At 38.7% G+C, this 25796-nt stretch overlaps 1 protein-coding gene across 1 annotated transcript in view; it reads left to right on the forward strand.

Annotated features, from left to right (window-relative positions):
* The window catches only part of NBAS (NBAS subunit of NRZ tethering complex), a 336980-nt gene that overhangs the window by 176063 nt on the left and 135121 nt on the right, over positions 1–25796 (forward strand). Inside the window, exons 33-38 of the mRNA XM_060168734.1 lie at positions 2463–2576; positions 4697–4854; positions 5830–5919; positions 16337–16504; positions 19368–19481; positions 19800–19923. Coding sequence (XP_060024717.1) covers positions 2463–2576; positions 4697–4854; positions 5830–5919; positions 16337–16504; positions 19368–19481; positions 19800–19923 — 768 coding nt within the window. The remainder of the gene's footprint in view (positions 1–2462; positions 2577–4696; positions 4855–5829; positions 5920–16336; positions 16505–19367; positions 19482–19799; positions 19924–25796) is intronic.

The raw sequence follows: 25796 nt of genomic DNA on the forward strand, positions 1-25796 counted from the left end.
ACAGGGTTCTGTAACACACCTGCTGCCCTCTGGGGATTTAGAATCTTAGAGGTCTGCGGAAGCAGTGAATTATGCTGCATCGTGGGGTGTGATGGTAGCACATGGCTTCTGTAAACAAATGCTATAGAACTTGAAGAAAGGCAATTCTAATATTTTGCTGGGGGTGGAGCGGTATTAAGAAAGGGGTCACAGGCAGGTGACATGTACCTGAAGCTTATAGAATGTTATGGTTATTTATTGCTGCTTTACAAAGCACCCCCAAACTTAGTAGCTTAAAATAACAACAGTCACGTCTTTTTCTCTCTCCCAGTTCTGGTGGTTGACTGGGCAGTTCAGGGTCTTTTATGAAATTGTAGTCAGATACAGCAGCTAGGGATGGGCTCATCTCAAAGCCTGCTTCATTCACATGTCTGGCATCTGGGCTGAGAAGATTTTTTAAAAAGCTGGGGAACGGAGCAGCTAGGGCTTTCTCTTCTCTGTGTGGTTTCTCCTTATAGTCTTTCCTTATGGTGTTCTCAGACTACCCAGATTTCTTACGTGGCTGAGGGATCCCAGAGTCAGCATCCCAACAGAAACCAGCAAAACTTCATGTCATTTTTCTGTAATTTAGCTTTGGAATTTGGGTAGCTTCATTTCCATTGTGTCTCATTCACAGAAGCAGTCACACAGGCCCTCCCAAGTTCAAGGGAAATAGTTAAGTTGACAGGGCCTGGGCCATCTGCTCCTGAGCTGGCTTCCATGGCTGTTGGAAAAGGCCTCCATTGCTCCCTGGCTGGTGGTGCAAGGCCTCAGCTCCTTGCCCCGTGGAGCTCTCCACAGGGCTTCCTGAGTGTCCTTTTAACATGGCAATTCCTGGGCTTCTCCTAGAGCAGTTGATCTATGAGAGAGCAGGGCGAATTCCGTAATGCTTTTTATGACCAATCTTGGAAGTCACGCTGTTGTTTACAGCATGTTCTGCTTGTTAGAAGTAAATCACTCGTCAGCCCCCACCCAAGGGGAGAAGCATTAAGCTCCATCTTTAGAAGAGTATCAAAGAATTTGTGGACAAAATTTAAATTATATTTCATATACTCAAGGCTTTGTCAGACCACCATTAGTATTTTCTTCAGACTAAACATCTGGATCATTTTCTTTAATAGATTTCTAGTCTGGCTATACTCCTGGCTGTTCTCCCTGAGAATTTTGTTCTGTTTGTAGGATTTTTCTAGACATCATTCTTTTCAAGCCTATTTTTGCTTATGTTTTTCCTTTTAACCACCTGCTCAGATTGCCTGATATACAAATTAACTTTATCACAATGAAACTATAAAATTTAAGTCCATTTTACTTTGTGCTTAAGTTTTTTCCCCTTTTATTTGTCATTTATGAATTATAATTAGAACATTCAAAGGGTAAAATTTTTAAATAAATAGGAAAATATTTAAATTCCCTATTGGGAGGAAAACTTTTCCTCTACCCACTTAGATTGGAATGGCTGGTCTGGGGGTGAATACATACATACATACATACATATATATGTATTATTAGGGTATAGTTGATTTACAATGTTGTGGTAGTTTCACATGTGCAGCAAAGTGATTGAGTTATACATATACATATGTTCATTCTTTTTCAGATTCTTTTCTCATATAGGCTGTCACAGAATATTGAGTAGAGTTCCTTGTGCTATACAGTAGGTCCTTGTTGGTTATCTATCTTATATATAGTAGTGTGTTTGTGTTTATCCCAGGCTTTTGATTTATCCCTCCCGTACCATGTTTCCCCTTTGGTAGCCATAAGTTTGTTTTCGATATCTGTAAGTCTGTTTCTGTTTTGTAAATAAGTTCTTTTGTTTCCTTTTTTTAAAAATTAGATTCCACATATCAGTGATATCATATGATATTTGTTTTTCTGTGTCTGACTTCACTAAGTGTGATAATCTCTAGGTCCATCCATGTTGCTGCAAATGGCATTATTTCATTCTTTATTATGGCTGAGTAATATTCCATTGTATATGTGTACCACATCTTCTTTATCCATTCCTCTGTTGATGGACATTTAGGTTGCTTCCATGTCCTGGCTATTGTAAATAGTGCTGCAGTGAACAACGGGGTGCATGTATCCTTTCAGATTATGGTTTTCTCTGGATATATGCCCAATAGTGGGATTGCTGGGTCACATGGTAGTTCTGTTTTCAGTTTTTTAAGGAACCTCCATACTGTTCTCCATAGTGGCTGCACCAATTGACTTTCGGTCTGAGGCTGATATTAATCATTGATCACTTAGGAGACTGAGAGAGAATTCCATGATTAATAAATAGATTGGAAGGTCTAAGTGGCCATGATCTTTTCTCCTATAATCTTATAAAAATCAGTCTAATCTCTGTTTTTTTTATTTTGGAATTAATTAGAAAGACAGTGTTAAGGAGCTCCTCTATCAATTGATACTGCCCAAATCAGTAAGTCATTTGCATGTGTTTGCAGGTGAAGACCCAGAAGAAAGGCGTGGACAGGTTCTAATCCTTCTAGTAGAGCAAGCACTTCGTTTCCATGACTACAAAGCTGCCAGTGTGCATTGTCAGGAGCTGATGGCCACAGGTGAAGTAGATACTAAACACTTTGCTCATGTCCTCTTTATGTGGTGAATAATGGAAGAGGTCTGTTTTGAAATTAGTTGCCTAATCGGTAAGCCAACCACATTGTGTTCGTAAGCCTTGAGAAATGTTTTGTGAGTGCTGATAAGTATGTATTCCATGTGCTTGTATATTAATATACATACTTTAATGGGCTCAAGGGTTATATTTTATCTGAGATATGGTTGCTTTCCATTCCAGATTAAAAACAGGCTCATAATTTTAATAACAATTTTAAAATATTTTAATGCCTTTTTATGTATTTGTCATATAAAAGAAAATTTAAAAAATTTCAAGTATCTATAATTTGTGAGTAATTGTCAGTATTTCTATTCTTTAATTTTTTTAAGAGATAGCATAATGCTTTTCAAATTAATGTTGAGTAATTGGGAAGTAGTTCGCAACCCTAAAACTTTCCATATTGAAATTATAACTCAAGTCTCTGGAGGATAAGCAGGTTATATTGTGGAATAATTTCTCTATTAAAGAATACATTCCCCAGAGGGGTAGGAAGTGATGTTGTCTTATTACAGGCTCTGTGCTAAATGATCTGCTTTTTGTAGCTGTGTCTGACTGTGTGAAAACTCAAGCACATCCGTTTACCCATTGTCTGTGCATTCCTAGTGAGTGGTTATAAATGCACTGCTTCACTTCATAGTAACTCCTGGAGCTGTGCACTGATGATAGGTATACTTTCTGTATGTATACTGTTAAAGGAAAAAAATATTCCGACACTTCTTACAAATGGTAAGGAAGACTTTATTCATGAATTTTGCAGTGGGGGAGAGAGAACAGGCTCAACTCCAAATACAGAAAAGGCAGCTGGGAATTTACCACTGAGGAGCAGGTTGAGGGGTCAACAATGGGTGAAAAATGACAGCGAAGAGACATCAAGAGTAGGGGGATTGGTACTAAACCGACTTAACAGGATTCTTACTGATGGCAGGCCAGGGTGATCAGATACCAAGGGTGAGAGATTCTCTCTGAACTAACTTGGCAGGATTCTTGATAAAACTGGGTTATACGGGTTCAGCACGGACTGGGCCAAGGTATAGGCCTCCTTGAGAAGGGGCTCAGAGAAGCCTGAATAAAGTTTTGTCAAGGAGAGAGTCTGGCAACACATCTATGAAAATGTTGAAAACTCTGGGAAAAAGCTCAACGCTTTATAACCTCAGCATTAGAAAACTAGTTTCCCGAAAGAACTGTGTTCTGTAATATTAACCTAGTGATTTTGCAACATTAGGTTCAGAATAATTATGGTATTCTGGATAATCATTGTTGTCTTAATTTATTACTGCTTACTTGGAGAGCTTTGTAATAATTTTATTCCTATAAGGATGGTACCTGTAATTTTGACTAATTTTGACTCTGTATATTTAGAAAAAAGGCCTGCTTTCTAACTGGAATGCCTTCAAAAAAGAATAAAAGTGCATTTTAAGAATTCACAGTATAAGCTTGCATAGGATAAAACTCTGCTGGTTTCAGGGGCTGACTGAATTTTTGGCACTGTCCTTGGATCTCTATCTTTATAAAGTGAATGATTCTGTGTAGCTCTCTATAATAATTTCTCTTTATCTAGGCTTTGCAGTGTATAAATACAGCTTTTAAATACAGGTTGTTTTTAAATAAAGATTGTTCAGTTCTTCTAACAACCTAATGAAGGAGGAATTATTATTATTATTGTTTTTTAGTGGTGAAGGATGTGTGACACTTGGAACTTTCTCAAGCTCACACAAGTACTTGAACCATACCCTCAAGTCTTTCTGAATTCAGATACCCGGTCTTTTACTCAACATCAAAGCTCAGTAGATTATTTGTAGCCTTGTCAGGGAATCTAAAATTTAACATAGTTTATCAGAAGAATTTGTCTGGAGCAGCACTGAACTTTCTAGACAATGAACTCACCTAATCTTTCTTTTCTAGTTTCAGATCCTTATGTGCTTCTGCTTATATAATAATATGCATCACTAATGACTGACTTTGCTTTGGTAACATAAGACCTAAGCAGAAAGCCGTTTCTCATGTTAGATTAAAGATTTTTTCTTGTAGTGAAAATCAGTTTGTTTTTTCTTGCCCTTTTTCCAGGTTATTCTAAAAGTTGGGATGTTTGTAGCCAGTTAGGACAATCAGAAGGTTACCAGGACTTGGCCACTCGTCAAGAGCTCGTGGCTTTTGCTTTGACACATTGCCCTGCTAGCAGCATTGAAGTTCTTTTGGCTGCCAGCAGCTCTCTGAAGACAGAAGTAAGTGTTCCCAATAAAGTCAGTGCTCCCGAACTGTATGAAGTATATTTTGTTGAGTCTGTGGATTTGGGATTTGTGCTCTTTCTTTTTCAGCAATATGAAAATTTTAATTTATGGAAAAAAAATAGTCTGTCACTTATATGAAAAGGGACTCGAAGATATTAGGATATAAATTAGTGTTGTTGGCTTTATTACAGTAAAGAAGAAAGGGTACAGGTATGAGAAAAGAAGAAAGTATATTAGGAAATAAATTATCGAATATAATGGGGAAAGTTAGTGCTGTCAAGAATAAAACATGTAAGAAGTGGTCCTGTACAATATACTTGAAACCATGTGAGTTAAAACCAGTGATGGTACCATCCCCTTAGAAGTCCTTTGGAAATGGCAGGATATGGGCTTTGGCTAGAGAGAAGCTGAATTTCCTAAAATTCACAGGCTAAATCTGTGTCAGGGAGGATGGTGCTCTGGTATGGAAATACGGTACTGTTAAATATGTGAAGAGGGCTTCCCTGGTGGCGCAGTGGTTGAGAGTCCGCCTGCCGATGCAGGGGACACGGGTTCGTGCCCCGGTCCAGGAGGATCCCACATGCCGCGGAGCGGCTGGGCCCGTGAGCCATGGCCGCTGAGCCTGCGCGTCCGGAGCCTGTGCTCCGCAACGGGAGAGGCCACAGCAGTGAGAGGCCCACGTACCACAAAAATATATATATATATGTGAAGAGATTCTGGAAATCACATTTTCATCTCATGGTCATTTATTACATTGTATATCAGGTTTCTCACACTTGATTCTGATCCTGAAACTGTGGTTGCATCCTTGTGAAGGTGTTCATGGAGTCCCACAGTAAGCCTGTTACCACAAAGTAGTCATTAGGAAATAGTGTTTTTGGTTTTTTTTTTCCTCAAAAGAGTACTTTTTAAATTTAAAGCCTACATTGTAAAATGAGGCAAATTTAAAAACAGTTGTTCTTTTTTCAGATTCTTTATCAAAGAGTGAATTTCCAAATCCATCCAGAAGGAGGAGAGACTATCAGTGTGTCACCATTGATGAGTAAAGTGCTACAAGAGGTGAGTCAGGGTGAGAGGGGGCAGTGTGAAAGGTGGTTGTGAGAGGAATGAAACAGTCACCCTACTGTGTGTGTGTGTGTGTGAAGACTGTTCTTTTAAACTTTTTTTGTGTGTGAAATGTAACATACAGAAAAATACACAAAACAAAGTTGTCCAAGTATCATAAAGTATCATAAAGAAATCATCCATGAAACCATCACACAGATGAAGAAATAGCTCACGACAGGCCTTCCACAGGTCCCCTTCATGCCCTTCTAATCTCTCTCCTTCCAGAGATCCTGACTCATCCCAATAACTAGATCCATGTGTGTTTTGTTCTTGTTTTAAAACAACTTTAAAACCTATCACACCCCTCCCAGTATGATAGTTTAATTTTACCTGTTTTTGTACTTTATGGAAATAGTTACACTCAACATTATGTCTGTGAGACCCGTCCATGCTATTATATGTGTTCTAGTTGACTCATTGTTACTGCTGTATAGAAATTTATCGCTATATGCATATATTCCAGTTTATCCTTTCTAATGTTGACTGACATTGGTTTGTTTTCCGTTTTGGTTACTAAAAATAATGCTGCGTCATCATTCTGTACGTGTTTCTAGTGCACACGTGCAGACCTTTCTCTCTGGCATGGACCTACCTAGCGCTGGAAGTCTGCGTTATTAGATAAATGTGTACGTTCAACCTCAGTCGATAATCCCAAATAAGTCTCTAAAGGGGTTTCACCGTTGCATTCTCAACAGCAGTGTCTGGGTTGCCGTTTGCTCCAGTCCAGCACTTGGCACGGGTGGGTTTCTCAATTTTGCCTATTCTCTTAAGTGCTCAGTGATATCTACTCTCTTAAGTGTTCAGTGATAGCTTTTTGTGATTTGATTTGCATTTTCCTGATTACTAATGAGATGGGCTTATCTCAGGAGAGGTCCTCTTTAGTGAGGTTCCTATTCAGTTCTCTTGTCCATTTTAATTGAATTTTAATCCCTTTTCCCTTTCCTCATTGAAATTCTTATGAATAAAACTTGTCTGGACCCATTAAGCAAGTATGAGCCTCAGGAGAGTTCACCCTGGGAGAGGAAGGAGGAAGCATGTACTCACTGAGACCTCCCTCTTGTGGGTCAGCCTTTGCTCTATGGAATTTAACTTCTTATGACTATTTGTAGCAGCATAGGATTGGCACTTTTTTAGGTCAAAGACAGTAGCTATTTCTAATATTCTAACTAGATAAATTTAGAGGTGATAATCCTCTTTATAGATTGGTTCCCACAGGATTCCTTTAAATGGTAAGCTTCACTTTCAAAGTGTAGAATGTCATTCATTTTTCTAGTAACTATTTTGGAAGACATCTGTTGTGATAAGTGAGCTACACTTAATCTCCTTTTTTTTGTCTTTGTGTTTTTTGTTTGTTTGTTTGCCTTATATTTCCATACATTGATTTTATTTTTAATTTTTAAATTTTTTTGAGATATAGTTGATGTACAATATTATGTAATATAAGGCAAAAAATAGTGATTCACAATTTTTAAAGGTTATACTCTATTTATAGTTATTATTAAATATTGGCTATACTCCCAGTGCTATACAGTATATCTTTGTAGCTTATTTATTTTATACCTAATAGTTAGTACCTCTTAATCCATTACCTCTATATTCCCCTCCCTCTGCTCTCTCCTCACTCATAACCACTAGTTTCTTCTCTATACCTGTGAGTCTGTTTCCTTTTTTTATATTTATTAGTTTGTTGTATTTTTTAGATTCCACATATAAGTGATATCATGCAGTATTTGTCCTTCTCTGACTTACTTCATTTAGCATAATGCCCTCCAAGTCCATCCATGTTGTTGCAAATGGCAGAATTCCATTCCTTTTTATGACTGAGTAGTATCCATTGTGTGTGTGTGTGTGTAGGTGTACACACCACATCTTCTTTATAAATTGGCTGTATTCATCTTGCTGAACTCATCTGTAGTTGTATACTGTGTAGTTACTTTTAGAACTCTGGTACAAAGCTTCAATTGTGGAATTTATTAATAGAGTTAAGGAATAGTTAGCTTTGCCTACAGTGGAATATGTACAATTACTTCATTTCCATAATTCTTTCTTTTATACTAAAATTCAGTTTGACAAACATTTATTGAATACACATGTGTATCCCCAGTTCAGTGCTAAGTGATCTCAGGATGTCAAAGAAGTTTGTAATGTGATTTTTGGCCCTTAAGGGTTTTTCTCCTATTCCTCCTGTAGTGATGACTCCAGGAGAGCACTGACCAATAGAATTTTCTGCAGTGAGGGAAATATTCTGTATCTCCACCGTCCAGTGCGGTAGCCACTAGTCACATGTAGCTATTGAGTACATGGAATAAAGGTCGTGCAACTAAGGAATCAAATTTTAAATTTTGTTTGATTTTATTTATGTTAATTTTACTAGCCACACAGGCTACTGGGTACCAGATTGGACATCACAGTTCTAGAAGGTGAGATATTCAGAGGAGGATTGTGTTCTGCAGTCAACACTGCAGATACTTTTTTTGGTTACTGTTGTTACACTGTCTTTGAAGGGAAGTCATAGCATTTTCCAGGGGCCTGGAGTGGTATAGGTGTATTTTGTCCTTTGGCTTGTTGTATTCATTAGTTTCTGTTCGGTTTTCTCTTACTGGATATGAAAGCACGTTAAATTCTATGGTGTTTTCTCCGGGGGATTCAAAACAGTTCTTATATTGGGGAGTTGGCAAATTTTACTATTTTTCAAGGTCCAATGGAAGACCTGCTTTTCATGAGATCTTTATCCCCATTTTTGTACCTTTTGAACCTCTGATCCTTCCCCACTTGTTCAGCCGTATCACCCACTGTCTCCACAGCCTCCTCTCTTTTCATGCCTTCTAAACGCGTGCTGTGTTCCAGTCACGCTGAAGTTACCCCGTTCTCTGAGTAGGCTCTCTCGCAGCTTTGGTGTTATCTGGGGCTCTTTGCCTGTCCTGCCCTTCTTGTCTTGTGCTCTTGTCATCTTCCTGCCCTCCTGATCCCATCTAAGCTGTCGTTTTCTTTATCAAGCTTTCCTTGAGTCCCCATTGTTCCCTCTCCCGTATCCCCCAAGCATCTCGCATCATCGTATCAGCACGTGTGTGGTACGGTTTGGTCTGTGCGGCAACTGGAAGCATGTCATTTGCCTTTGTGCTCTCTCCATGGACTGCTTGTCACAGAGTGACTGCCTCGTAAATGTTTAGTAAAGCTAATTTGGAAACTCCCACTGCAAAAAGATTAGTGTGTGGTAAAAATAAATTAGAAAGTAGATTTTAGCCTAAAAATATAGGGAATTTCCAGTTTAACTCATACGTGTGTGCTCTGGTTGCTATTGAGGTCCTGTTGTATTTCGGCCACTGTAAGGGGGAGTATCATTTCTCTGTTTAGTAGAGAATTGCACCATTTTTTGCTGAGTTCAGCTCCATAAGCTTATTCTGAATCCCCATCCTTCTTTATAGAATCCATGAAAAGCCTTTTGTGGCTTTTGGGTTTCCTATTTTCTGCTTCTCTGATGAATTAGAAAGTGTCAGCCCGGCCCCTTGGTAGCCTCTTTGGAGTAGAGCCTGCTGTGTCACCAAAAGTGGGCACATACTGCTCCATTAAGATTTCTTCAGTAAATGTAGGAGACCGCCAGCAGTCCTCCACAGGATCCATTTAGCGAGGAAAAGGAATTCTTCCAAAATGATTGTCTGTTTTTGTCTTTTTTTTTTTTTTTTAGCTCCTTAAAAGCTTTCCGGTCTTCCTTTTTCCTCTTCCAACAAGCTGTAATAGATCTAGGTCTCATGAAGTGCTAATCCAAGCCCTCAGTGAACACATGATGGCTTTGATTCATGAAGCACATTTCAGAATATTATAGCTACTATTATTAGATTAAACTGCAGTGCTTAGCCGTAAGATGCCGTGTGTTACACATTAACAGTAGATGTAATAACCACGTTAAATTATAACTCATAAATGAGAGCTGACTGTATATGTAATCTGCTTAATGCCCAAGACTTTCATTACTCAGTTGTGAAAATAATGATTTTTACTTAAGTATCCAAGCAAAGAAAAGATGTTAAGTGCTGTTCTGTTGCATTTGCATTAGTACAAGTGGAGCATACAAGTTCTAAGGTATTGGCTGTTGTCCCGGTGAACAAGATATTTGCTTTTAAATAGAACAAAGTACATAATTTGTGAATAACTACCAAATCAAAGATTTCTAGTTTCTTATTAATGTTGGTCATTATGTTTTTTTTAGGTGTAACAGTATTCCACCACTTAGAGTGTATTAACATTTTGTTTAGTTAGTATTAGTTATAGCACGTAGCCAATAGTGTTTTCCCCAGATAAATCTAATTAGAGTTGGAAATGGTTAATATACAAGGTTCCCATTAAAAAGTCATTTTCACTGTGGTAATTCTTGTTATGAACATCTTAAGTGGCTACAGATTTATACAACTGGACTAATTAATGTTTAGAATTGAGGCGTGGGCTAAGCATACAGCTATTTTGAATTTATAAATGGATTATTTAGAAATACTGAAATAAAAACAAGCAAATGACAGTTGTATTTCAGTACCACGGACAACCCTTTCTTTTCCCCTTCAGCAGTTGATGGACGTTTAAGTTGTTTGCACTCTTTAGCTATCATGAATAATGCTGCTGTGAACACCGGTGTACAAGTCTTTGTATGGAAATATGTTTTGATTTCTCATGTAGGTATCTGGGAGTGGAACTGAAGGATTGTATGGTGTATATGTGTTAAATATTGGAAGAAATTGCCAAATTGTTTTCCAAAGTGGCTGCACCAGGAAGTATTAAGGTTCCAGTTTCTTCGTATCCTTGCTAACATTCTCGACTGGCTTTTTGCTTAAAGCAACTCTTGTAGGTGTGTGTGGTATCTCATTATCATTTTGGTATGTGTTTCCAAATAACTAATGATAATGAGCATATTTTCATGTGCTTATTGGCCATTTCTGTACCTTCTTTGGTGAAATGGCTATAAATGTATTCCCCATTTTTTAACTGTGTTGTCATCTCCTTACTAAGTCGTAAGAGTTTTTGCTGTTGTTTTTAAACTCTTGGATACAAGCTGTTGGACGTGTGATTTGAAAATATTTTTCTCTCAGTGTGTGGTTTGACTTTTTACTTTAACGGTGACTTCTGACTTTCTTAACGGTGACTTTTGAAGTGCAAAAGCTTTTAATATTGCTGAAGTCCAGTTTATTAACATTTTCTTTTATTGCTTGTGCTTTTGGTGTTGTATCTAAGAAATCTGTGCCTAACTTAAGGTTGTGAAGATTTACTCCTGTGCTTTTCTCCTAAGAGTTTTATAGTTTTAGCTTTTATATTTATTGATAAATAAGTAATAATGAACCACTTTTTGTATGAGGTCAAAGTATAGGCTTGAGGAATATCCAACATACAGAAAGATGAGTTAGAACTTTACCTCATATCATAAACAAAAATGGACTTGATCGCATCATATTTGTTTTTTCTTTTATGTGACATCTTGTTCTTTCTTAAAGGATTTTCAATCTTATATTGCAAAAGGTACACATTAATATTATGAAGTTTAAAGTGATTTCATCTGAAGTGGATTTTTGTTAAAATTATTGCCTTAGTAATTTTCATTTTTCCAGATGTTTTGAAATTTTGGTTTGCAAGCTTGTTTTGAGCCCTACCATTCAGTTTAATTTTTTTTTTTTTTTTTGGCCATGCAGCGCGGCATGTGAGATCTTAGTTCCCTGAACAGAGATTGAACCCGTGTCCCCCTGCAGTGGAATCAATGAGTCTTAACCACTGGACCGCCAGGGAAGTCCTCATTCAGTTTAATCTTTATTTCCCTAGACCCTCCTTAAGGATTCTGTAGTTTTGTGGTTTCCTCCTATCTAATCCCTTGGTGCTTCAGTCCAGAACCACATCCTAGAGTAGCTTTTCACTTGGGACTCCCTCCCCCTGTACTAGTGAGGATGTGAGAAATACAGACGTGGAGCCAGTGATGGTTATGCCCAGTTCCTTTGGGCTCTGATTCAAGTTCTCTGCCTCCATCGGCCCACAGCTTCATGAAATAAATATAAATGCATAACCCCAGGCAGTGAGGCAGGATGAAGTTCTCCGTCTTACAGGGAATCCTTCTAATTCCCAGTTCTTCTCTGAGGAGGAGGGCCTGGTGGCCATTGCCAGCATCTGAATTTTGAGCCCCCAGGTGTTGAACTCTATAAAGTTGAGTGTCTTTTGCCTCTTCCTTCTATTATTTTCAGTATTTTGGACCATGGTGAACATATTGCAACATAATTCATGACTCCATCTTGACTGGAATGTGTAATGTTTTCTTTAATTACAAATATAGTACAGGCTTCTATTTTAACAATCTGCTTATAGGGATTGTTAGGAATTCAGATAATATAGGAGTTCAGATAATCAGTATAATCTGGCATACTTTATTTCTTGAAAGTGGAAAAAAAAGATATGTGAAACACTTATGAAAAAATACTGACATTTGTTAATTTTTGATAAGACGTACGTGTATATTTGTGGTAACTTTGGTCTTTCTGATTTTTTTGAAATATAAAAATAATCAATAATACATTGATATGTAAGCTCTCTTTCTTCTCTCTCAGTTCTTTCTCTCTCCCCATTCTATGTATCCCACTGCTCAGAGGTAAACATTTTAAAGTTTATATATATCTTTCCAGACTTTTTCTGAGCATAGACAGATTTTCTGTATAGCTCTCCTCTGTCTCCTGGAGGACTATTATTTTATTTTTTAAACTAAAATGGATTTGTACTGCATATATTATTTTGAAGCTTGCTTTTTTTTCATATAATGATATGTGTCACGGACATCTGCCCTCGTCATTGCATATAGACCATTTATGTCATGGTATAACAGTGGTCACTGGATATGTATGTACCATAATTTATTTATCTTTTCCTTTGCTTTTCAACTTTTGGATTGTGCCCAGTTTTCCTTTATTTTGGACTGAACTGCACTGAGCATTTTATGTACACATCTTTGCATATTCATGCTAGTATTGCCCTGGGATAAAATGGGAGAAATGGGCTCCTGAGAGAGACAGTTTCCTGTTTCTTGTGGTCTGTCCTCCATAACTTTGTGTAAGTGCTGATTAAAAAATTGGGCATGGAAAAAGAAAATAAAAATATACTCCATATACCTCTGTTTTTCCTAACTACAGTTCTCTTAATCTGGATCCAAGAATGCTAGAAGATTCAAAAAGGATTCAGTCCCTAAAGCCCCTGAAATAGTGTGTCAAATTTGTTGTGTTAGTATATGTCTGTTTGTGGCTTTGTGTGTTCATGTATGTACACATGCATGTGCATTCAGTTTTCTGGGGAAAGCAGTTATAGCTTTCATTAGAAATGTATAGGGGGCTATGACTCCCAAAGATGAGAATGTCTAAATTGTAGCCTGGCCTGTTAATTAGCAGATGAACTGAAGCAGAGTCAGACTTTAGAGTGATTTACAACACGGGGTGTTTTTCTACTTCTTCTTCTCATAAATAGTTCCAGAAGTAGTATCACCAGTAATAAGGGTTGCATTCTTAATATTTCGAATTCAGGATGAAATTTGCTGTAAGTAAGTGTTAGGTGCAGGGGAGTACTTTGGATTATTTGCAGATATGTTGGAGTAGAGAGGGTAGGGGCTGAGCTGAGTTTGAACTCTATTTGGGATCCTTACCTAGGTTATGGGTACCACCAGCTCAGTTCTCAGTTGGCAAACAGGTTTCCCAGAAATTAACCCTCAAATTACCAGATACCAGAGAGAGCAGCTCCTAAATAGATTACTATAGTAATTGATCAACGAGAATTGTTTCTGTAAGCCACGCTTGATGTATGGAACTGTCCTTGTTCTTGTGAACCTGTTTGGTTATGTTGTCTATTGTAGGACTTGAAAAATATTATTAGTGCTTAGGAGGTTAACCTTTGAGCTGTGTAACACTTGACATTAATGAGATTTCATGTTAAATTTTATGCTGGGAGTTGTTGACTTGGTTTGGGGGATTGATCTATTTCTGCTGTTATACACTGTAAATTAATTAGCAGTGTGCAACTATGAATATAAAAACTGCCAGTAGTAATCATTTCAGGAGTAGATTTTGCCTAACCTCTTTTTGCTTTCCCTATTACATGCAGTTGAAAGAAAACTGCTTTCCTCATTAATGCCTCTGGTTACACTATAATCTTGGTAGACTGCCCCCAAATTAAATGCTTCTTCTGCAGTCTAAATGAGCCTTTTATTTTACTTTCTCTTTTATAATTCTTATAAGGGAGGAATCTCTCACAGAAAATCCTTTTATCATGTACATTTCTGTGCATTGGAATTTCATTTATCTTCTGAAACAAACTTTTCAGTTTCCACGTTTAAAACTTTCTGTCTTGAGTTAACCAATCCATATGAACAGAGTAAATTTTAGGTTTATTTTATGAAATGGAATAATTGTTTCATAGCCTGCTGTGTCACCAAAAGTGGTCATGGGAAACAGAGGTTTAAAAAAATTTTTTTAATTGAGATACACTCGACATACATTATTGTGTAAGTTTAAGGTGTGTAATACCTTGATTTGATATATTAATATTGCAGTATAGTTGCCATTGTAGCATTAGCTGACACCTCTGTTGCGTCACATAACTATCGTTTCTTCTAGTGCTGGGACACAATTCTTTTTCATGTTAAAAAATTAGAAAATCTTTTGAGAAAACTTAACCAACAGCACAGTAGGTAAACTGTAAGTATTGGTTAATACAGCTTAAATACATTAGCAGTAAGAATAAAATTCAAATGCTTTTCTAGAAATTATTAAGGATCCTAACATGATGTAGTCGTTTTCTTTTGCTGCTATAATATATTACTGTAATTTAGCAGCTTTAAAGCAATGCAAACTGATTTCTTATAATTCCCATAGGACAGAAACCAGGCAGGCGTGGGTGGGTTTCTGCTTAGAGCCTCAGCCAAAATCAAGGTGCCAGCAGGGCCGGGCTGTTCTCTGGGGCCTCTGGAGGAGAGTCCCTTTCCGTGCTCGTTCATGCGTTGACAGAACTTCATTCCTCGCGTTTGTAAGACTGAGGTCCTCATTGCCTTGCTGTCTGTTACCTGAAGTTTCTTCTCAGCTTCTAGATGCTTCTTGCATTCTTTAGCTTATGGCCCCCTCGCTGCATCTTCAACGCCAGCAGTGACGGGTTGAATCCCCTCATGCTTCACATCTCTCCTGCCTCTTCCCCCCATGGCATCTCTGTGACCCTAGCTGGGAAAGGTTCTCTGCCGTAAAGGCTCGCGTGATTAGGTTAGTTCCACTCAGGTAATTCAAGATTATCTCTTCACCTCAAGGTCTGTGTTCCTAATCATATCTGCAAAGGCCCTTTGCCATGTAATGTAATATACTTGCAGGTTCCAGGGATTAGGATCTAGACATTTTGGGGGGCCATAATGCTACCAACCAGATATAGCAACTGTCAGGTTGGTCTAAAATGGTGAATTTGTCCTAAGTGTTTGTTGTGTGATGATGTCTTGGTAATTATTGAGTGATTACATGATTTATCATTTTTTATTACTGAAATAACATATTAATGAATTATGTGATATAAACCTAAATAGCCAAATTAAACTATTCTTCTATTATTGACAAGAAAGCTATTTAAATTGCAAGACTAGACCTTAATTTTTCTTTCCTTTAACTGGGATACGACAGAAAAAATAAGTAGAAATAGACAGATACTAAACCCAAAACTGTAGAACAAATTTATCTTTCTTTGATCAAAAGCAGATGTAGTTGCTGTCATTTCTGTTTAAACAGATGTTAATGTGTTGGCATTTTTCTCCACATGGAATCTCTTGGGTTAGTAAATGGAGAGTTCGAATTTTAGCTGATTGCTTCAAGATTGGCAGGAGGTTCCACATTATAAACCTTTTAAATACTAATAATCATCCACTTGTTTACATGATAAACAAAATACCTTTCAACATTTAAAGGTGGATCATCTGAATCTTCTAAGTTTGTCTGGGTCACAGTAGCATTGTTCAAATGAATATTTCTTAATTAATCTAAATAATAAATACTTTAAAATGTCTTGTCAAAGAAACAAGCATGAGTATCTCATTGGAGGGTATTATATTGGTAAAAAAATGATGAACCCATTCTTTGCCTTATAAATATTTCTTTGATTAATGCACTAAGATGTATTTTCCTTTACCGAACTTTCTTTTGTAAATGATTCGAGGAGGTACAATGTGCTAATAGTGCTTTGTTTCACATTTTTTTGTTACTGGCAAAGATGGATTTTTAGATCTATTTGTCTTCATGTCTGATAATTTTAAGTAGTCACATTATCACTCTCTGCTCTGTTCTTGTGACTTCCCACGTTTTTGCTCTTGCCATTTTTTTTTTTTTTTTAAATATAGGATGAAGTAAGTGTCCCAGGCAGCAACTCAGCTGACCTGTTCCACTGGACCACTGCTACCACCATGAAAGTCCTTTCCAACACCACGACCACCACCAGGGCCGTGCTGCAGGCCGTCAGCGATGGGCAGTGGTGGAAGAAGTCATTGACTTACCTTCGACCCCTTCAAGTAAGCAATGCATCTTGCTTTTTTAATTCAATTGGTGTGGTTTATATCAGTTCATCATTAGCATGCTCTTCAGTTGGTTTCACTGTTGTTACAGCTTTATCTTCTTTGGATTATTAAAATAATCTCTTAAGAAATCTAGGCCTCGCATCAGATAGGGAATGAGTAATTGATTTTATGGAATGTAATATACTACCATACAATATTTGCAAAAGACAGCAATACGGATTTAAGTACGGTTTGGTTTATATGTCAGAATTGAAGTTTACTGGGATGAAAAGGAAAATGATGTTTATCAAGGCTCTCTCTCTTTTGCTATTTTTCTATAGGCCAGTAGTGGAAGAGAAGTGCTAGGAGCCAGCCTGGGGGCTGTCTTAGTTCTCTCGAGCTGCTGTAACAAAAATATCGTAGACTGGGTGGTTTAAGCAGCAGACAGTTATTTCTCACAGTTCTGGAAACTGGGGAGTCCAAGATCAAGGCGCTGGCAGATTTAGTATTTGATGCAGGCCTGCTTCCTGGTTCATAGACCGCCATCTATTTGCCGTGTCCTCACACGGCAAAAGGGGTGAGGGACTTCTCTGGAGTCTCTTTTATAAGGGCACTAATCTCATTCCCAAGGGTTCTGCCATCGTGACCGAAATCACCTACCAAAGGCCCCACCTCTTAATACTATTACACTGCGGTTAGGATTTCAACATATGAATTTGGGGCAGGGGGCACAAACATTCAGTCTTTAGTAGGGCCTTTAGGTAAAGAGAATGGTTTAACCGATTCTTTCACGTATTCTGCAAGTAGAGGTCAAGACAAGCAGTAGAACAATTGAGTTTGTTTTCTGTGACATCTTAACCCACTATGTCCCTGCTGTCTTCTCTGCATTCTCACACTGCCATCCATCCTTTAATCTCTCACTGGAAAACTAAGAGGAAAAAGAAACGTGCCTTTTTATAAATGCACCCTGAACATTTGAGTATCTTATTTATTAATTAATTCTGCAAATACAGGCATTTTCCATGTGTCAGATAATGTGCTCATCACTGGGAGAAGAGTGGGGAAATCCTTCAGTCTAATTCCCTTCCCTTGTGTAACCTGTATCCCAGTGGAGGAGACAAAGAAACCAACGGATAGCAATATTTGTATAATAATGAAATGGCAGGTGGTAATGAGTACTATGAAGATAACATTAAGCAAGGTAAGGGAATAGTGAGTGATACCCGGGGGAGTGAAGTTCTGATTAGGGAAGTTAGTTTCTCAGAAGAGGAATCACTGAGCAGAAAGCTGATTGAGCCAAGTAGGGCAAGTACGTTTTGAAGGAATGTGCTTGACATCTTTGCAGGACAGAAAGGAGGCCAAAGTAAGGGGGAGCAGAGTGATGAGTGGGGAGAATGGTAGGAGATGAGATCAGAGAGGTGGTGAAGAGGCCCACCATGCAAAGCCTTCCATAGACTGCGATAAGGACTACACGTTTTATTCTCAGCAGCACGGAGAGCTGTTGGAAAATTCAGACAATGCAGTTGTGTGATCCAGCTTTACTTTTCATAAGTCTATTTAACTTCTGTGTAGAGAGCCGTCAGTAGTGAGTCAGGAGTGAAGCAAAAAGACGGATCTCTCTTCCAGGACTCCAGGTGAGAGATGTTGGTGGTTTGGATTAGGGTAGCCATGAAGGAAGTGGGAAGTGTTTGGTTTAGGGATGTATTTTGTGGACCTGATGATGGTCTGAATGTGGGATATGCAGGAAAGAGAACTAAGGATGATCGCCCAGAAGAAACCACTTACTGACATGCAGTGGGCTTGACTGTGGGTTAAGTCTGTGCATCTCTCTTCGTTTCATGTATCACACTGGATTATGGTTAGGGTTACTTTTCTGTCTCACCTGTTGGGGTGTTTTGAGGGTCTGTGTCTCAGATGAGGTGGTTGATACTGTGCCTAATGTATAGTTTCTAGTAAGTGTCAGTTGTAACTTCTAACATCATTTGCAGCAGGACCTTGGTTATTTCCGGAGGCTATGCTTGGCCTAAAGTAAGTGCTCAATGAACTTTGGAGGAATGGGTGAATATCTTCTACTTGGCTTTCCAATAAGGGGCTCTTTACAATCTATTTGAGGAGAGCAAAACATAAAGACAGTTAACCATGGTAGGGATACTATAATACTGCTAATGAGGAATACTGATGACCAGTCTTATGAAGGCATCTGTGTGGGTTGTAGTTGTGGACGAGGTGGGAGTGATGCAGGGGGCCCAGTCGTACCTTGTCTCCATCTGGTGCGATTTCAGCAGGTGCGGTCTTAGGTGGGCCTGGAAGGAGAGGTGGGCAGTCAGCATGGACCATTACCCTCATAATGGAAGAAAGGCATAGTGGCCGGTAGGATGCATAAAGTAGGTGGTTTAGTTGGTGTGGAGCGTTAGTCTTTAAAGCTAATTAACATTTAATAAGTTTGAATGTTATTCTCTGCAGTTGAGATTGAATACTGTTGACTGCGTTATTCAGAGCTACTGAAGGATTTGGGAGCAAGGGAACAGTATGCACAGAATGATGTTTTGCAAAGGTTATTCTGACTGTTGTATAGAATGTTGGCCATGTGTGTAACACCGATTGCTTCGATGTTTCTGATTCAGTGATATCAAAGTGACCAGGAAAATCAAAAGGCGCTTCAGGGTAAGGTTGAAGTGCTGCGCTTAGAATATGGTGATTATTCTCACATTCTCTGCTGGATATCGGTGTCACTCTGACACTCTCTCTTTGGATCACACATGCACATTGATGCGTTTCTCCTGAAATCTGTTTGTTCTGTCTTCCTTCCTTTCCTCCTCCACCTCCCCTCCCAGGTCTCTTTCTTTTTATCCAGTGTTCTTCACTTTGTTCTGTTTAGGGACAAGAATTTGGTGGTGCTTATCGAATTGGAACCAGAGCCAATGAAGGCCTAGAAAAACAAGGCTGTCATCCTTTTTACGAATCTGTCATCTCCAATCCCTTTGTTGTAGAGGTAAGGTACAGTGTGCCTAAGAACACGGATTTAGCTGTCATGGTGTTGTGGGCATTTAACAATGAACAAAACTTACAATTTTCCTGAAAATGTACTTCTTTTGCTTTGTTCTTACTCATGTTGTTCATTGGTTTTATGTGATTTGTTTCATATACAACATGTTATGAGACTAAAATCTATTTATAATTTTACATAAAATAACGTGCTTCAGTAATTCAAGTTACCAGAAGATAAATTTCCTGTCATTATGTTTTCTAAGAATATCTTTATAGAGAAAAAGACACCCTACCAAATGGTGTAACTGCTTCTTTTGTCTAGTCTGAAGTGACCTATGGCACCTATCAGCATGTCCCGGTAGAAAGCTTTGCAGAAGTATTGCTGAGAACTGGGAAACTGGCAGAGACTAAAACTGAAGGAGAAGAAGTATTTCCAACAACAGAAGGTATGAAAGAAGGTTCTAGTTCCCCGACAGTGTGTAACTTATATTAGGAGAATAATAGATGAGACTGTATAAATGAATGAGGGTTGGGAAAAACAATAACATTTTCAGTAATTTTGAATGGCTTAACTTGACACCATCACTTATACATCTATTTATTCATTGATTTAAATCATTTATGGAGTATCTACTCTTTTCTCGATACTTACCAATTGAGGATTTAAAAGGTAAATAAGATATAATTCCTATCTTAAGGTTGCTAATTATGTAAAGTGATTCTTATAGTGAATGATATAAAGTGCTCAATAAATATTTCCTTTTTTCCTGCTTTTATGGATTAGTTAAGAATGTTTAAGTGCTTGTTTCATGGAATGTAGTTGTATATTTCATCTTAAGACTTTTCTGCATGGTGACATATCTTTCCATGTGAAATTTTTGAAAAGAATGAAATGTATGCAAGTTTACCAAAGACAACTTGCCATTTGTACTTTTTTCCTCTTTCGCCTCCTTCTTTTCAAGGTTCCAGGGTAATTGTCTTGACTTTTTTTGTTTTTTTTCAATTTTCCCTCTCTCTCTGCTCTACCATCCTTAGTGGGTACCTCAGGATTTAAAGGCTACTGGGGCTCGAGCTATCTTGTCTATATTCCAGGCATCAGTAAGGAGGAAAGCGGGGTGGGAAAAACAGTTTTCTTGGCAGTCCTGTCCAGGACTTCCACTTACCTATTGCTGGCTACATCTAACTGCCAGTGAGCCTGGATGATGCTGTCACTTAATGGAGCACATTGCTGTGTGGAATAAAACTTGGGGAAATGTGTGTGGGGAATAGAACTGCCATGTTCCCAGAAACCTGATGCTATAACTTATTTTTATTTTTTAATTTTATTTATTTATTTATTTATTTTGCGGTATGCGGGCCTCTCACCGTTGTGGCCTCTCCCGTTGCGGAGCTCAGGCTCAGCGGCCATGGCTCATGGGCCCAGCATCTTCGTGGCATGTGGGATCTTCCCGGACCGGGGCACGAACCCGTGTCCCCTGCATCGGCAGGCGGACTCTCAACCACCGTGCCACCAGGGAAGCCCGAAGACACTATTTTTATCTTCAGTGGGCTTGCAGTCAAGTGAGGAGACAAATTTATGTGTAAGCGCTAAGACAGGCAAACACAAGAGGCATTGGGATGACAGACGTATGACCGCTGAGTGAAGAGGGCGTGTGAAGAGGATTCCTGGAGCGGGTAGTATTTGACCTGAGTTTTGAAGGATGAATAAGAGTATAGTACATGAAAAAGGGGGGAATTTGAGAGGGAGATGTGTTAGGAGAGGCAGAAGGGGGATATTTTAGGTAGAGGGAAGAAGATGCACAGAAGCACAGAAGATAGGCATCATGATTTTTCAGGGATTTGTGTGTTACTCTAATACCCGGAGAGGAGAGACAGTGTGGGCAACCAGTGAAGAAATGAGGCAGCAGTTGGCTGGAAGGAACGCGGGTGCTGAGTTAAACATTTTAAATGAACCTGCTACTGAATGCTATGGGGGTTTCAAGCAGAAGAATATTATTCAGTTTCCTTATCTGTACAGTGGGCATAACGGCCTGTATGTTCCACCTCTGGATTGTTGCTCTTTAGTGGTGATGATGGGGCCCCGTCTGCGCACCTTTTCCTAAAGGCTAGTCCTGCCCTGCACTGACTTCCTTGCCATTGGCCATCTCGTACTTCAGTCCATCCAATTATGATTTCACCTTGTTTTCAAGGCCTGCTGCCATAGCTCTCCATGCTGGTTGCACATTCGAATCACTTAGGGTATTTTTAAGAAATACTGAAGCCTGGGATCCAATGTAGACCATTTATTTCAGAATCCCTGAAGTGGGGTCCAAACACATCAGATATCTTTTACAGTTCCTCAGGCGATTCAGTTGTGAAACCATGGTTAAGACCCTTTGGATGTTTCACGAAAGATAACAGATTCTTTCCAACCGTCATATGTCTGTTCTTCAAACTCTGACACACCTGCTTCCTGGCAGCCTGGAGAAAGCCACCTGTATCTTTTATGTCTGTGTCTGGTCTTTTCAGCTTAAGGGTCGTATCCTGAGTGCTATATCTATTTCTAACACTTTTACCAGGGTTTTCTATATGATAGGTGCAAAATCAGTGTCTCTTCACAATGATGAGAGTAGGTACAGTACGTGCATGACAGTTATTGGGACAGGAATTGAGACTATGCTTTTGGTGAATCTGAATCCAAGTGCCCAGAGATGTGTATTCTGTTCTTAGTACTGTAGTGTCTGTGAGATTTTAGTGGGATTTTAGGGATTTTCTTTCTGCCCCAGTGTTTCTTCAAATTGTCCTTTTTGACAGATTTTAATATCCCATCATGGGAAAGAACCCAAGTTCATTAAAATATTAAAAAAAAATTTTTTTTCTAATATTGTTGAATAGGAAAAACATTTCAGAGTACCTACTGTGTATATTAAGAATGGAACTTTTTAAATATAGAGGTGATTTTAATATAAATCATCCCTTTAATTTACATTTGGGTTATGAAATTATGAAGCATTTTCATAAACTCTCACATTTGATATCTCCTTTCTTTTGCAGATAAACAGGCAACTTTATTATAAAGTAGGTACAAATAAAATGTGATCTTATAGGTCTGATACATTAGAATACTAGATGTTTCATTTTTTTAAAAAGTACATTTAGATATTTATTCCTTGTTTAAACCCTTGAAATTTATAATAAGTCAGTCAACAGACTATGGCCATACCCTTCCCTGCATGCCTTTTGTTGCATCTGTTAAATGGCATTCTGAGTTGAATGAACCTGACATGTGTGGTGTATCTCTTTTTATTCACTTCCAATTTTATTGAAATATAATTGACATATATAGCACGGTATGAATTTAAGCTGTACAGTGTAATGATCTGACTTATATACGTCATGAAATGATTATCAAAATAAGTTTAGTGAACACTCATCATCTCATATAGATAGGAAATAAAGGAAAAATAAAAAAAATATTTTTCCTTGTGATGAGAACTCTTAGGATTTACCCTCTTAATAACTTTCCTATGTAATATACAGCAGTGTTGATTATATTAATCATGTTGTACATTGCATTCCTAGTACTTATGTATAAGGGGAAGTTTGTACTGCTTTTTAACTAGTTTCATCTAATTCTCTGTCCCGCTACCCACCGCCTCTGGTAACCACAACTCTGATCTCTTTTTCAATGAGTTTGCTTGTTTTTGAAGTATAATTGACCTACAACACTGTCAGTTCCCGGTATACAGCATAGTGATTTGATACTCCTGTATATTACAAAATGATCAACATGTTTGATTTCTCTTGATAATGCTAATATATTTGAGACAGATATCTCTGGCTATTTTATAATATCAAATATTTGTCAGAAAGTCAGCAGATTTGATGAATGATATAGGTTAAATGACCCAAATTAAAAATCATAAAAATGGGACTCCTGACTTTGGTTCAGAAGTAGGTCACGGTACAAATTAAACTTCCCAACATGCGCTGAGTTTTCAGGATTTTTTAATAAAGTTGATGAAAAGGTTTTTATGGAGACTAGCTGAAGAAAACTGATCATTATTTATTTAGCTAAATGAATGATTTAATGGCTAATGATTTCCAAATCAATAATATGGGCAGCCTTCCTCTGTGAATTTAGTTCTGGAATTAAATTTATCATAGAGTGCTTTCCAGAGGCACTTCCTTTGCAGAGAATTAGTGCTTGGAGGATTAAGACGTAGCTTTCATCTGATTTTGGCTGTATAACTTGTTTAGAAAATGCATTGTATTCAAGGTTAGAGAATAAGCACTGCAGATTAAATTCATACACACTGCTAAATGTAGGGCAGGCCTTTTTTGGGGAAAAGAAAAAAAAAACTTAAATGGCAATGTAAAATCACTGTGACCCAGTCTGTGGCCAGCCTGACATCTGGTGGGTCCCAGTGAAAGCCCGTGGGATCTGGTCTACTTCAGATCCTCATTGATCATTTTGTCCTGCGTCGCATCAGATGGCTCACAGATTCAGACTCTGAGAAGCTTCCCGTATGTGAGGGCTTGATTTCTACTTTGCAAGAATAATTGAGCCTCAGTGAGGGCTGCTGGGAAAGTTCGGGTGGTGTGAAGTGTGGGCAGTTATCGTGTCTCTCCCCACCCCCTTCCCCACTGGTCCCTCCACCATCAGTTTCCTTCAACAATTTGGTTATTAGTCAGGAGGGGTTCTGGGTTGTAGGGATTGATGAGCTGTGATCTGGCTGTGGGGGAGAAAGATGTCACAAGATGACTTCAACAGTTGTGTTAAGGATTAGGGAAGAGATATGATCCCTTCCCTTTCAACCTGGGGACGTAGGGGACTGTGGTGTACCCGATGCCAGTGATTGTGGTCTTTCTAGTCTTGGAGCAGTGGGGAGGTCATGGGCTTTGTGTGGCCGGAACCTCAGCTGCCTTAGTGCTGGAGATGAGGCGTGTGTACACTTGTCTACAAGGATCTTTCAGGAAACCCCATTTGGGAAAAAAAATAACTGATGGGGAGCTTGAGCATTTGGCACTGTTTTCAGAGAGGAGTTTTTTCTCTTTTCTTCCCCAAATATTTTATTAAGGGAATTTTCAAATGCACCGAAAAGTTGAGAAGATTCTACAGCGAACTCCCACATACTTCTCCACCTAGATTCTACAGCGAACATTTTACTACACTTGCTCTAGTCCATCCACCAAATCCAGCTGCTTTGCTGGCATGTTTCAAAGTTGTCGGCATCATTACACTTCACCCCTTGACACTGCGCTGTGCATATCTTTGACTAGAGTCAGCATTTCTTAACTTTTTTGTGAGATAACATCTGCAAACAATGAAATACAAAAATCTTAAGTGTAGACGGAAGGTTGGTGAGTTTTGACAAGTGCAGCACCTGTGTAACCCTGACTCCTCTCAAGATACGGAACATTTCTATCACCCCAGAAAGTCGATGCCTCTTTCCTGAAAACACCCACCCCACACTCCCAGTCAGGTGACAAATGTTTGGATTTTCCCCGCTGTAGATCAGTTTTGACTGTTCTAGAATTCATTCAGTGGAATCATGCAGGATGTGTTCTTTTGTGTAAAACTTGAGGTTTATCTGCATCTATCAGTAGGTTTTTATTTTCTTTCTTCTCTTTTTTTGTTTTTACAAAGCTGTTTTTTTTTTAATTTATTTATTTTATTTATTTATTTTTGGCTGTGTTGGGTCTTCGTTGCTGCGTGGGGGCTTTCTCTAGTTGCGGTGAGCAGGGGCTACTCTTCGTTGCGGTGCGTGGGCTTCTCATTGCGGTGTCTTCTCTTGTTGTGGAGCACGGGCTCTAGGTGCGTGGGCTTCAGTAGTTGTGGCTCATGGGCTCAGTAGTTGTGGCTCGTGGGCTCCAGAGCGCAGGCTCAGTAGTTGTGGCGCACGGGCTTAGTTGCTCCGCGGCATGTGGGATCTTCCCGGACCAGGGCTCGAACCTGTGTCCGCTGCATTGGCAGGCGGATTCTTAACCACTGCGCCACCAAGGAAGCCCTTTTTCGTTGTTTTTTAATGACTGAGAAGTATTCCATTGTATGAATATACCACAGTTTACCCATTCTTCTGTTAAGGGACATGAAGGCTTTTTCCAGTTGATGGTTATTATGAAAAAGCTGCTGTGAACTCTTGTACAGTGTTTCTGTGGACCTGTGTTTTTACTTCTCTGGGATAACTATCTAAGGGTAGACTTGCTGGGCCAAAGATTATGGATTTGTTTAGTTTTATAAGAAACTATCAGACCTCTCTTACTTGTCAGCAGTCGTGGTTTTTCTGGGCTCTGGTTCTTTAAGACTTCAGGTTCTCTATCCGAATTTTACCTGCCT

This window comes from Lagenorhynchus albirostris, chromosome 13, assembly GCF_949774975.1.
Source record: "Lagenorhynchus albirostris chromosome 13, mLagAlb1.1, whole genome shotgun sequence".
In the NCBI taxonomy this organism is placed as follows: domain Eukaryota; kingdom Metazoa; phylum Chordata; class Mammalia; order Artiodactyla; family Delphinidae; genus Lagenorhynchus; species Lagenorhynchus albirostris.